General features: G+C 35.6%; 1 protein-coding gene and 1 long non-coding RNA gene across 2 annotated transcripts in view; both read left to right on the top strand.

Moving 5' to 3' along the window:
* Positions 1 to 2661, top strand: part of LOC107573989 (vascular endothelial growth factor receptor 2-like) — an 18990-nt gene extending 16329 nt beyond the window's left edge. The window contains exons 18-24 of the mRNA XM_016260455.1: positions 382 to 504; positions 600 to 711; positions 815 to 914; positions 1190 to 1295; positions 2114 to 2256; positions 2509 to 2593; positions 2656 to 2661. Coding sequence (XP_016115941.1) covers positions 382 to 504; positions 600 to 711; positions 815 to 914; positions 1190 to 1295; positions 2114 to 2256; positions 2509 to 2593; positions 2656 to 2661 — 675 coding nt within the window. The remainder of the gene's footprint in view (positions 1 to 381; positions 505 to 599; positions 712 to 814; positions 915 to 1189; positions 1296 to 2113; positions 2257 to 2508; positions 2594 to 2655) is intronic.
* Positions 2662 to 2764: 103 nt separating this feature from the next.
* LOC107573991 (uncharacterized) lies at positions 2765 to 4152 on the top strand. Its single transcript, XR_001607607.1, has 3 exons — positions 2765 to 2828; positions 3088 to 3256; positions 4064 to 4152. It is a non-coding gene; the product is annotated as an uncharacterized lncRNA (long non-coding RNA).
* The last annotated feature ends 10300 nt before the right edge of the window (positions 4153 to 14452 follow it).

Raw genomic sequence — 14452 nt, forward strand, 5'->3', positions numbered from 1 at the left:
GTGACATAGTGAAAAGTATGGTGACCCATACTCAGAATTAGTGCTCTGCATTTACCCATCCAAAGTGCACACACACAGCAGTGAACACACACAAACCGTGAACACACACCCGGAGCAGTGGGCAGCCATTTATGCTGCGGCGCCCGGGGAGCAGTTGGGGGTTCGGTGCCTTGCTCAAGGGCACCTCAGTCGTGGTATTGAAGGTGGGAGAGAGCGCTGTACATTCACTCCCCCCACCTACAATCCCTGCCGGTACGAGACTCGAACCCACAACCTTTGGGTTATGAGTCCGACTCTCTAACCATTAGGCCACGACTTCCCCTGAATTTACAATTCATTCAAGATGATTGCTTCAGTCATAATGCTATTTTGTGTTTGTAGTGTATCCATCGGGACTTGGCAGCCAGAAACATCCTACTTTCTGAAAACAACGTGGTGAAGATATGTGACTTTGGGCTGGCCAGAGATGTTTATAAAGACCCTGATTACGTCCGCAAAGGAGATGTGAGGACTCTTACTACACACACAGACAACTTAATTTCAGTTGTTCAGCGAAAAAGACTAAGTTATGCTTGAGCATTTCCTCTCTATCATCACAGGCTCGTCTTCCTCTGAAGTGGATGGCTCCTGAGACCATCTTTGACCGCGTGTACACCACACAGAGTGATGTTTGGTCATTTGGTGTGCTGCTCTGGGAGATCTTCTCACTTGGTAACACAATATTGATATTAACATTATCAGTGAGCTCATTAGACAAGCATAAAACTACTTTAGTAGGGTGACATGTGTTGATGGCCCATCTTCTTTGGTGCAGGTGCATCTCCATACCCAGGTGTGTGCATTGATGAGTCTTTCTGCAGGCGACTAAAGGTGGGAACCAGAATGAGAGCTCCAGACTATGCCACACCTGAGATGTAAATATACTTCACACTTTTAATATTGGTGTAAAATTAAAGGTCTGTGAAAACAGGCAGTCATCTAGTTTCCAATGGAAAATGGGCAAAAGTAGTAGTACCTACAATTTTGTTTAATTTTGCTGGAAATATAGAAGTACTTTCATACTATTTCATACTGTTTATATAGCAGATGGACCCTATTCTTATTATTGAAATGAGAGATGTAGCAACTGACTGAAACCTGAAAATGTAATCTACCCCATCTCTTCCTTGTTAATGTGAAATTCTTCCAGATACCAGACCATGCTGGATTGCTGGCTTGATCGACCTAAAGACAGGCCGACCTTTACGCAGTTAGTTGAACATCTGGGCAATCTGCTACAAGCTAGCGCTCAACAGGTTAGACTTGACTCCAAGTATATGTTTTGCCTCATTCATGTGTGTTTAGTAATTGAGACATGGCTAAATAAATAAATATTTGTGTCTTGTTTTCCATTAAAAATATCTAAACATCTTTAAAACAAGATACATTTACTTGAGAAGTAAATTAATATAAGATATTAAGACTTTTTTTCATTTATATTCTGAATTATTATTTTCTTTGGTCCATTAGCAAATAGTTTTCTCCTGTTTTTCCAAACCTAAACCAGTGTTATTTTAGTATTATATAAATACTATTATATTATTTCTTAATAATTAGAATTAGCTTTGTTTATATTTTCAGTTTTCATTTTATTTTTTGTGTTTTTGTCATTTTAATATATCAGTTTTTTGTATTTCTATTCACCTTTAATTTTCATTTTAGTTTTAGTAATTTAAGTACTCCAACTTATTTATTTCAGTTAGTTGCCAAGGCAACTTTTATAATTTTCATTTATAAATTTTTTTTTTGTTTTAATTTGTTAATTTCAGCTGTATTTCAGTTAATGAAAACAATTGTAAGTTTTAATTTTTTTTAATCAAATGTAGTTAGATGTAAGATTCAAGATATATTCTCTTAAAAATATATCTTATACAATTTCACATCTCGTGTAAATTGTTTTGTTGGTTAGATAGGATGGTTAGATTATTTTCTTGGATGGTTTTAGTTTTTTTTAAATTGGAAAACAAGACAAAAATAGAAATAAAGTGACATTTTGCAGCATGTAATTAAACATTTGTCATGTGACTAAATTTAAATCTTTTAATTGAACTTTCATTTGTTACCTGTGTTTTAGGATGGAAAGGACTACATCCCATTGACAAACGGAGAGATGGAAGAGGAATCAGGGGCTCCTCACATCAGTGTGACATCTAAAAAAGCATTCTATGCAGGCAACAAAGAGGACCAGCTCCACTATGACAATGCTCCACCTCTGGGGTTAGTTACAGTAACTTATCTGTCTGGTGTTGTTGTTGTTGTTGTTTTTGTGCATTTGTTGGCATCACTGACTCAAAACGAATCAGATTTAATTTGATCCTTGCAAGCACTCATACTTATCCTCACCCCAGTCATCTGACTTTTGTTATGTCCACACAACATTGAAGATCTGACATTTGTGGATATAACGTGCTTAACCTCTCCTTCGACAAACTAATGCAACAATGGTCCCACCCATGCTTCTCCTGACAGGTTCCCACAGCAGATAGACAGTTGTGGTGTGCCAATAAATATTACGACTTTTGTGGACATTCCCCTGGAGCACACTGCTGTGATGGTAAATAAACTCTACAATACTACAACTAGGATCTTGTCATGATCCAAAAACACTTTCAGCAGAAATGACTAATTGAAACTGCAGTTAGAATAGATTATTTTGATTGGTGTAATTAACAAAAGTCAAGTTGAATAAGTCAAATTAAATATATATATATATATATATATATAACTGTAAACACGGTAATCTCTCAAGCTATTTAAAAAGCAAGCGAGGAGAGTACAGTCCCTTCAAGGTAAATTCCATCATAACCTAGTGCTACTAGTAAAGTCAGGCTGTGATGTGGTTTTGAAGATCTCAGCTCCTTTTTTAACAATGTCCTCTGATGTGGTCAGATTGATTCAAGTGCCTTACGTAAGACATTGGGAAACTGTCAACTGTAAGGCCTTTAAATGTTGTTCAAGGTTAAAAGTGTTATGAAGTGTACCTGACATATTGGCACTTCTTGACCCTGACAGCAACATAAACTGATCCACGTGTGTTTTGTTTCTCAGAAGCGAATGTCACTGATGCCGTGCGGGAGGGAGGTACAGCAGGAAGAGGATTTGCATGAGGGGGATCTGGGTCTGGGAATCAGCACTCGGCTGGACATCTGCACCGGCACCGCTGTGTGCACCAGGATGGGAGAACAGACCTCCACGACCCAGCTGCAGGATGAACAAGGTACAGTATATTAGTCTGTTGGATACTCTGTACTGTCTCTGGACGAAGACAAAAATGGCACATTTAACAAAGTTATGGAAACTGAATCAAATGTTTAAGTTTAGTTCATTCAGATGTTACCACATGAAGCATATATTTTAGGCCATGAAATACACTTGGGAAGTTGACATGTCTTGTGCTGTCAACTCCATCTAAATGCTATACTCCATCTAAAACTTATTTAGATGAATAAATAAATAAACAAATAAACAGCATGATTATTTTATTATTGATACTAATTATTCAAATGATTAAGCAGCTTTAATGAGCTCATTCTTTAAGAACCTACAGCATTTAAGAATTTGTCACATTGTAAATTAATAAATGAAACATTTGTATTTTTATAATAAAAACTGCAAAACATAAAATAAATAAATAGATAAATGAATAAACAAACCATATTATAATTTTATCAATAATAATAATTATTCGCATTATTAGGCAGCTTTAATGAGCTCATATTTGAGAAAATAGATGGAATAGTTGTAAAAAAAAATTTTGTCGCACTAAAAATGAATAAAAAGTTCAAATAAAATTAATTAAACCGCATAAGCTTTAATAAGCTCATATTATTTGAAAAAATATATAATATTTGTACTTTTAAATACAAATTTGTCACACTGTAAATTAATTAAAAAAATATATATATAAATATAAAATATTTCAAAAATAAAATTAATGGATAAAACTAACAGTAAATGTTAACCTAAAATCTTCAAATTAAAAAAAAATATATATATATTTATTGTGTCATCTGCTGATGTATAGAGAGTTCAGACTGGGATCATTTGACGATGGAGGATCTCATCAGCTATAGCTTCCAAGTGGCCAAAGGCATGGACTTCCTAGCCTCTCGAAAGGTAAAACTGAAACACACCACCATGGTCTGCTTGTGTGTGTATACTGTGGTCATTAATATTTAAGTGAAAAGTATGGTGACCCATACTCAGAATTAGTGCTCTGCATTTACCCATCCAAAGTGCACACACACAGCAGTGAACACACACAAACCGTGAACACACACCCGGAGCAGTGGGCAGCCATTTATGCTGCGGCGCCCGGGGAGCAGTTGGGGGTTCGGTGCCTTGCTCAAGGGCACCTCAGTCGTGGTATTGAAGGTGGAGGCGACTAAAGGTGGGAACCAGAATGAGAGCTCCAGACTATGCCACACCTGAGATGTAAATATACTTCACACTTTTAATATTGGTGTAAAATTAAAGGTCTGTGAAAACAGGCAGTCATCTAGTTTCCAATGGAAAATGGGCAAAAGTAGTAGTACCTACAATTTTGTTTAATTTTGCTGGAAATATAGAAGTACTTTCATACTATTTCATACTGTTTATATAGCAGATGAACCCCATCTCTTCCTTGTTAATGTGAAATTCTTCCAGATACCAGACCATGCTGGATTGCTGGCTTGATCGACCTAAAGACAGGCCGACCTTTACGCAGTTAGTTGAACATCTGGGCAATCTGCTACAAGCTAGCGCTCAACAGGTTAGACTTGACTCCAAGTATATGTTTTGCCTCATTCATGTGTGTTTAGTAATTGAGACATGGCTAAATAAATAAATATTTGTGTCTTGTTTTCCATTAAAAATATCTAAACATCTTTAAAACAAGATACATTTACTTGAGAAGTAAATTAATATAAGATATTAAGACTTTTTTTCATTTATATTCTGAATTATTATTTTCTTTGGTCCATTAGCAAATAGTTTTCTCCTGTTTTTCCAAACCTAAACCAGTGCTATTTTAGTATTATATAAATACTATTATATTATTTCTTAATAATTAGAATTAGCTTTGTTTATATTTTCAGTTTTCATTTTATTTTTTGTGTTTTTGTCATTTTAATATATCAGTTTTTTGTATTTCTATTCACCTTTAATTTTCATTTTAGTTTTAGTAATTTAAGTACTCCAACTTATTTATTTCAGTTAGTTGCCAAGGCAACTTTTATAATTTTCATTTATAAATTTTTTTTTTGTTTTAATTTGTTAATTTCAGCTGTATTTCAGTTAACGAAAACAATTGTAAGTTTTAAACGTTTTTACTTAATTTTTTTTAATCAAATGTAGTTAGATGTAAGATTCAAGATATATTCTCTTAAAAATATATCTTATACAATTTCACATCTCGTGTAAATTGTTTTGTTGGTTAGATAGGATGGTTAGATTATTTTCTTGGATGGTTTTAGTTTTTTTTAAATTGGAAAACAAGACAAAAATAGAAATAAAGTGACATTTTGCAGCATGTAATTAAACATTTGTCATGTGACTAAATTTAAATCTTTTAATTGAACTTTCATTTGTTACCTGTGTTTTAGGATGGAAAGGACTACATCCCATTGACAAACGGAGAGATGGAAGAGGAATCAGGGGCTCCTCACATCAGTGTGACATCTAAAAAAGCATTCTATGCAGGCAACAAAGAGGACCAGCTCCACTATGACAATGCTCCACCTCTGGGGTTAGTTACAGTAACTTATCTGTCTGGTGTTGTTGTTGTTGTTGTTTTTGTGCATTTGTTGGCATCACTGACTCAAAACGAATCAGATTTAATTTGATCCTTGCAAGCACTCATACTTATCCTCACCCCAGTCATCTGACTTTTGTTATGTCCACACAACATTGAAGATCTGACATTTGTGGATATAACGTGCTTAACCTCTCCTTCGACAAACTAATGCAACAATGGTCCCACCCATGCTTCTCCTGACAGGTTCCCACAGCAGATAGACAGTTGTGGTGTGCCAATAAATATTACGACTTTTGTGGACATTCCCCTGGAGCACACTGCTGTGATGGTAAATAAACTCTACAATACTACAACTAGGATCTTGTCATGATCCAAAAACACTTTCAGCAGAAATGACTAATTGAAACTGCAGTTAGAATAGATTATTTTGATTGGTGTAATTAACAAAAGTCAAGTTGAATAAGTCAAATTAAATATATATATATATATATATACATACAGTATATATATATATATATATATATATATATATATATATATATATATATATATATATATATTTTTGTTCCTTAGAAAGTCATACAGGTTTAGAACAACATGAATGTGCATAAATGATGACCAATTTTCATTTTTTGCGAACGTTCATTTCATGCTCATGCGACAGAACAGCCAAAGGCCAATTTCCTACCTAAAATGAGTAGCAACCTTCTAACGTTTCATCCCATATTATGTTTTTCCTGCCATTACTCATAATGACTCCTGTATCGCAACCACATGACTGCATCATCCAAAAACAACAAACTCTTAAATTGGCTGTCGAGCTTCGATTGAGGTGCACCATTATCGCTTCTTTCGTAATTGTACGCGTAAAGGAACCACTAACTCATTTGAACTGTTAACTATTTCTTTTATCAAGAAAGCCTTAGCAATACAATCATGTTTACACAGACTGCGGAGCAAGAGTGGTCTCTCAGAGTGTCCACTACACTTCCTGAGCAAAGGCATGCCCTCTTCCTACCGCACAGGAAATAGCAACTGGAATGTCAGACAATTGAGTGTGTGAATGTTTCCCTTTTTTTTTTGTCTTCATCTTTTGCATTGTCTTTAAACGAATCGTGACCAGACTTGTTCTCCCCCAAGCAACGAACAGTCTGTCTGAGTTTTGTTTTCTCAGCTTTGTTTCTCGGTTGGCCTTTTGATTGTACAGTTTATAATGAGGGCCTTCTTTCTCTATTGAAAAATGTCAGTATTTTGCCATTATGATTATATTATTTGGTTACACATCCATTAATGTAATTAGTTTTTAAAAATAAACACTCTTGCCAGTTAAAAACAACATTTACGTGTGCGTGTTTGCATGCACAAGACTGCACCGATCTTTTGTGACCCCTCTCTTCCTGTATCTGTTTCTCAGAGACCCTGATGAGACAATGTACTCGTATCTCCAGTTATTTGTGTGCGTCTGAGAAAACAGGACAATGCATTTCAGCCTCTGTGAACAAGATTAGCTTTTTTTTCTACTAGCGTGTGCATTTTGGGTTCCATGCGTTTGTATTTTTGTGTATGTGTGGGTGTGAACACTTGGGCCTGAGGAAACAATGCTCACACAGACTTGGGTGTTTTCCTAGGAGTGCTGCTCTCAAAATGGCTGCCCAGAATAGCATGTACAAGGCCATCAAGGCGCAGTGAGATCTGCTCTCTGAGCCTGACTTTTCATCCAGCTATTGTTTACATTTATTATTGTATTAATAATAATGAAAAAACTAGGTTAGTTGATTCACATCATTTGTCCCTCCCATGGTGGAAGCAACCTTATGAACACAAGTGAAAAAAAACTATTTACATTTTTTATCAAATAATAATTTTTTTTAGTTGTTTCATGTAAAATTAACATGAATTTATTAATGTCTTAGTATTCAGTTTGTCTCTATTTTGCTTTAATGACAGCAGCTTTCAAGCTACAACAACTCCACAGGCTTTGTCATGTTTTCCAGCATGATAGGAAGAGTGCAGAATATGTCTACTTCAATATATATTTAATTAAATGAATCATTTCTGAATTTTAGAATATTGAATATACTGTATATATTTAATTTCACACACAACATTTATAATATTTGTCTTACTTTTCAGAATCAAAAAAAATATTTCCTGGATTAAATGATTCTGTTTTTTTTATATAAAATATTTCTATGTCAACATATATTTAATTTCACATGCAACATGTATTATATTTGTTTTATGTTTTACCCCAAGCTAGTAAACTCTGTTTCCTGGTTTAAATGAAATGTTTTTTTAATTTTAGACCACAGTGTAAATTTTGTAATGAGAATTATGTATTTCCTTAAAACATATTTTGCCTCATAACCTCTGTGTGCACTTGATATCTGGTGTTTGTGTAAGTGAATTGGAGGTTTTACCCTGCTCTGTTTCCCACTGTGTGAGGAAGCTGTGCTTACACGAACTTACTCTTTACTGGTGCCTGCAACTCCTGAGAACATCAACATCAAAGGACTAACCACAGTCTCGCTGCCAAACACATGCACAGATATATAAGGACATGTGATTTTACAGTGTTTGCTCTGGGCCATGCACACATACATGCACATACTGTACAAGTTTTGTTCCAGAGTAAAATTGTCACAATCAAGAAAATGGAAATGCCATATTTTAAAACTCTTTATGTTCAAAAGACAGTGATTTATTTCCCATTACTGTATTTAGGTTGCAACATGCAAGATGAGAGCACTCAGTTTTACAATTAGAATATTTTAGTCCTGATATTCTTACTAACATCACCTAGAGATTAGAAATGGCTCCACATGTTGCTACAAATGCAATCTGTGAGTACCTATCATGTCAGTGTGGATGTTTGCTCTGTAAAGTAGCACTAGCCTAACATGGCATTTAAACCCAGCTTGTATTTGAGATTATTGAAAATAGTTGGATGATCAAAAACTGACCTTATCTGTTTGTTTTTCATGATAAAAGGGTATCCTTCTTAGCTGCAGGAACTATCATTTCCTTTGGAATGGGGGAAATGTCCTGCAATGCCAGGAAATATATTTAAACCCACAAACTCTGGCACACTGGCACACATGGGTAATGTGGAAAACAGTGGATATGCACGCACACACACTGAACCCTGATATGTGGCATACATATCACTGGAAAATTATTGAGAGCTCTGGCAATGGGCCCAAAGTATTCACCCTCCAATGAAAATTAAAACGACCGATTCATGGAGATTAATTCAGAGAAATGGCAGTCCCTATAAATAGCAGAGTGTCCTCCATATTACTCTCATTCCATTGAAAATATACTACAGCATCATCCAAACCAAACCAAACGACCTCTTTAATATTTGTGATCCTGATCCATCAACTAATATGATCAGATGATCTTATTTTTCCATATACTTGCTTGGAGCAATAAATCCATGCATCCATCCAAGTACTGAAAAAGGAGGAAAACAAATTAAGTTCTGCCTCCACCTAGTGGCGCATTGGGTGAGTAACATTTGATGAAGTTGGGTGACGACCGGAACAGTCCTTCTACGAAACTGAAATAAATAATAAATTAATATATAGTCTTAAAAAAACTAAAATAATTTATCTACTTAAAATGTTAATATGAAATATGGTGTACAAATAAATCATGCACCTTAGTTTCAGGAAATTTTGTAAATTGCTTTGATCTGCCTAGCAACACCTCAGCGAGGGTCTGAATCTATACTCTAGTCTAGACAAGCCCTACTGGCCTAACGTTACTTTAAAGAGTTCGTGAGCTGCAGACATAGTTTGGAATCCTTTAAATGAAAGAAAAAAAGTACTTGAAGATACAAAATCGATTACTAAAGAGTTTATGAATATACCTCTGAAAAAGATGAAGCAGACGACAACAAGTGACTGAAAAATGGAAGAAAGAGTGGTGAACGTGAACCTGAAGAACTTGAGCAAACAAACCACAACACAAAGGTATAGAATTAAATTCATTTAATGTGACAAAACAACAACACAGCACGTTTTTGTAACGATTTTGTAAATATATGTATAAAAAGATCATCTTTATATGGGCCACAGGGCCATGTCATAACAACATCCCTGCTGAAAAAAAATGGTTATTTGGTTTTAGCTGGTAGTCCAGCCTTGTCATAGCTTGTCAGCAGGCTGGTTTTAGAGTTTTTTTTTTTTTGATCACTTCTTTAGCTGGTCAGGCCGGGAGACCAGCTTAAACCAGCTAAGACCAGCCAACCAGCTTAGACCAGCCAACCAGCTTAGGTTGGTTTTACCTGTTTTTTTTTCAGCAGGGCATTCTCCCTAATGTTGTGTATTCAGGCGACGAGCCTGTTAGGGTCTGAACTTGTGACACATGGTATGCAGGCATGTTGCTGACACCTGAGTTTGCATCTAGAGATCATCATGACAGTCTGTAGCAGAGCTGATGGTGACCTAATATGAACAGAGCAGTGAGTTTAAAGGGGTCATATGATGCTGCTAAAAAGAACATTATTTTGTCCAGCTTAGGTTGGTTTTACCTGTTTTTTTTTCAGCAGGGCATTCTCCCTAATGTTGTGTATTCAGGCGACGAGCCTGTTAGGGTCTGAACTTGTGACACATGGTATGCAGGCATGTTGCTGACACCTGAGTTTGCATCTAGAGATCATCATGACAGTCTGTAGCAGAGCTGATGGTGACCTAATATGAACAGAGCAGTGAGTTTAAAGGGGTCATATGATGTTGCTAAAAAGAACATTATTTTGTGTATTTGGTGTAATGAAATGTGTTTATGCGGTTTAAGGTAAAAAAAAACACATTATTTTCCACATACTGTACATTATTGTTAATCCTCTATGCCCGCATTTCAATACCTCAAGCGTGTGATGGAAATGTTACGCCCCTCACCATACTGAGATGCCCTGTCCGGCCGGAGCAATGAGACAAAAACATTAAAACCCATTATAAACGAGGCATTTGTTGCATCCAGTGGGGACATAATTACGGATTATAATGACTTATACTGTCTTTTTACGCGTTGCATTGCATCGCGCCACATAAACATAAAACCATGTCTGCATTTGTGATCTGAGAAATTACAAACTACAAACACTACTCTACACTGCTCAAAACTCGCGTTTTTGAATCGTCAGTGGTCGTCAGAATTCTTTAAATATAAAAAATGTACTTACAGACTGTGAGTCAGAACGCCTTCGTTCTCTGCGTGCACATTTGGGCGGCATTATGCAAATATTTCCACATAGTGACATAGATGTGTGGGGGCGTGTTAGAACGAGCCGTTTTAGAGGGGCGTGGCAGAGTCTTAACTTTGATAAAGAATATCTCTTTGGTTTTTAGGCTTCAGTCTTTGCAACTTCAGGGATCTTATCTATGCACAATCAGCTTGTAACACTCCAAAGAGAAAGGAAAACTTGAAATCGCATCATATGATCCCTTTAAAGCTTTACAATTTTTAACATGCCATATCCAACAGTTTAAACTCTGAAATGATTATCACAGTGAATTATTAGAGGCCTCCCTCGTTTGGCGGTATTAACATAAAAGCATGCAAATTAAGTTAAATTCTAAAGTAACATTTGTACATCAAGAGGACTTTAAAATAGTCCTGAATGCTTTACTTCATATGTGAGACTTGAGGCAGCATTCACAGCTGCACCTTGACTGAGTGTTATGGTTTTACATGGGGATGGTCTGTGTTTAGAGTGCAGCCCAGTGTAAAAAGGTGATGTTTTGAAGAGTTTGTGATGGTATCTCTTTGTCGGCATCTTTATTGTCAAAACCACGTCATGGAGAAAACTGAAAAACATTCCATCCCATTTTTTTTCACACAAATGGAACTTAAAGTTGCATTCGGCATTACACATAAGGAAATGAATAGTATCTTTGAAAATATGTTTAATGTATGCTCACATGTCACATCAGATGAAGTCTCCAGTTAACATAGTAGCTGTTTAATTTTTTAATGGCACACCATGTTGCGATCACATAACCAGCCAAATGCTTTTCACTTTATCTATATGTCTCCCTGTTATTAGACACTTAGCTTACAGAATGATATGTGTATGTATATATATATATATAGGAATTTGCAAAAACATAAAGACAATAATTGGTAAATAATTTTATACAATAAAATCTGTTTGTGTCCAATACACTGCGCACCTCAAATAGAAATGGCAACATTTTAATTTCAGACCTTTTTAATAGAGCACCATATTAAGATCACATGACTAGCAAAATACTACTTACTTTAGCTACACATAGCCTCCCTGTTATTGGACACTACACTCACAGAATAAATTAATCATGGATGAGTGAATTTTACATTTTGCATTTTAACACTTTTAGCTTCAACAGTCAGCTAGGTAATTAATTAAAGCACTAATTTGACACAAAACAGATGTAATTTAGAATATATTTCCTGGACTTATAAATGCATAAAAGCAATCTGATTTCAAAATTTCTGCTTTTTATGTTTCAGCAAATTGAAAGCTAATTTGTATGAATTCATAAAATTTCATTTGTACATTTTTGTACGATTCATTTCACACCTCGGTGATGTTATGTTTAGGGGTGGGCCTTCATGCTTACTTTTTTCAGAAAAATTATATGTTTTTGTATGACTCGCATCATATGAAGTCACCGCCTCTTAAAAAAGTTTCTTTTTTGGTGAGAAATTGGATTAATAAGAAGCGTTTCATTTTCTAGTTCATAGGAATCGGTAAAAGACGATTATTGGTAAATAGCATATCAACTGCTACACTGTGCAGTTTAAATTAAAATGGCTAGATCTCCTCCATAGCAAACACAATGACATCACACTGAATATCTGTCACGTTACTGAACTAATTAGGCTTCTTATAAACAATTAGTGTTATTCCAGATATCAGCAGCTGTAATCTGGGGATTACCGCAATCAGACTGAAGCAATTATGCTCCACAAACAATACAAATCCACAGGTTGTAGTAAGTGCAGTGAGTTGGACAGGATGTGTCCTCTCTCTCTGCGTCGGGAGTGTGTTGCCACAGCTGTTTCGGGGAGGTCAGTAGGGAGCGATAGACTCGACAGTGATAAAACTCACTTACAATCTCAAATCTTGAGTATGATGTAATAAATCTGAATAAGGGTTTAGAGAGCTGGAGAGAGTTGCTGAATTTCAGGATGTTTGTCTTTTGTTTATTAATACATAGTCAGTCTGTCCCTGAGGACAAGCGAACATAGTAAATAGAACCTATACCTGTGTGTGTATGTGTGTAATTTATGGTATGAACATACGTCATGGAGGCTTACTGACTTGTGTGCATTTGCATGAAAGGTCTACTGTTGGCCCACCAGAACACATACATTTTAAATTAGGATAACTATTTTAACTGCAAGGAAATTTAATGTTTAACCAAAAAATACTGGCTTCTGTGCTATTATTCAAATACATTTTCTCTATTATTAATTTATGCAAATATTCCTTAAACTTTATCATGTGTAACCGCACATTACTGAAATGTGTAACCTCTTTGAGTTTTCAGTGCTGAACCGTTGGCTTATTCTTGATTTTCTATATGCAACATTAATTGAACGTCCGTCAGTCAGTCTATCTATCTATCTATCTATCTATCTATCTATCTATCTATCTATCTATCTATCTATCTATGCTTGACTTGATGCATGTAAATGGTTGTATAGGGTTTAAAGAGAAAAAAATACTGTTGCTCTTAAAAAAGTATGAAAACCACTGCAATAGGTCATTATTTTTGTAATTGGCACAAAAATTACATGCCATACCTTTAAGTAAAAAAACAATATTGTTTTAATTAAAAAAAGACCAAATTTAGGCTGAATATTTGAGGCAAAGATCTAAAATCTCAAAATCGCAATCAACTACTGTATAATGTAGAAAAATATCAATGCCCGTTGACACAGCTTACACACATATTTTTCCTAAGTTTTAAATTAGTGAATGGAAATGCCAAAAAGATGCCCATGCTGAATAGATCTTTTGCAGCGCAGGTTAAGTTTCCAGATAAAGTGGCAAATCGCGCTCTTTAGATCTTCTTAACTTACCTTGTTCATTATTTAATGGTGCAGTAACACCTGTTTCCTAACAAGAGCTTTATTTAGTAGAACCTACGTGCGCCATTACTGGATCTGTCAGGTCAAGAAGTGCAGAAAAAAGGCCAAAATGTAGCCATTATCTTCTGTAGTCTGTAAAAAATAATGTCAACCTACAGTGGGTACGGAAAGTATTCAGACCCCCTTCAATTTTTCACTCTTTGTTATATTGCAGCCATTTGCTAAAATCATTAAAGTTAATTTTTTTTTCCTCATTAATGTACACACAGCACCCCATATTGACAGAAAAACACAGAATTGTTGACCTTTTTGCAGATTTATTAAAAAAGAAAAACTGAAATATCACATGGTCCTAAGTATTCAGACCCTTTGCTCAGTATTTAGTAGAAGCACCCTTTTGATCTAATACAGCCATGAGTCTTTTTGGGAAAGATGCAACAAGTTTTTCACACCTGGATTTGGGGATCCTCTGCCATGCCTCCTTGCAGATCCTCTCCAGTTCGGTCAGGTTGGATGGTAAACGTTGGTGAACAGCAATTTTTAGGTCTCTCCAGAGATGCTCAATTGGGTTTAAGTCAGGGCCCTGGCTGG

The sequence above is a fragment of the Sinocyclocheilus grahami genome, unplaced genomic scaffold (assembly GCF_001515645.1).
Source record: "Sinocyclocheilus grahami isolate Dianchi unplaced genomic scaffold, SAMN03320097.WGS_v1.1 scaffold2084.1, whole genome shotgun sequence".
NCBI classification, from domain to species: domain Eukaryota; kingdom Metazoa; phylum Chordata; class Actinopteri; order Cypriniformes; family Cyprinidae; genus Sinocyclocheilus; species Sinocyclocheilus grahami.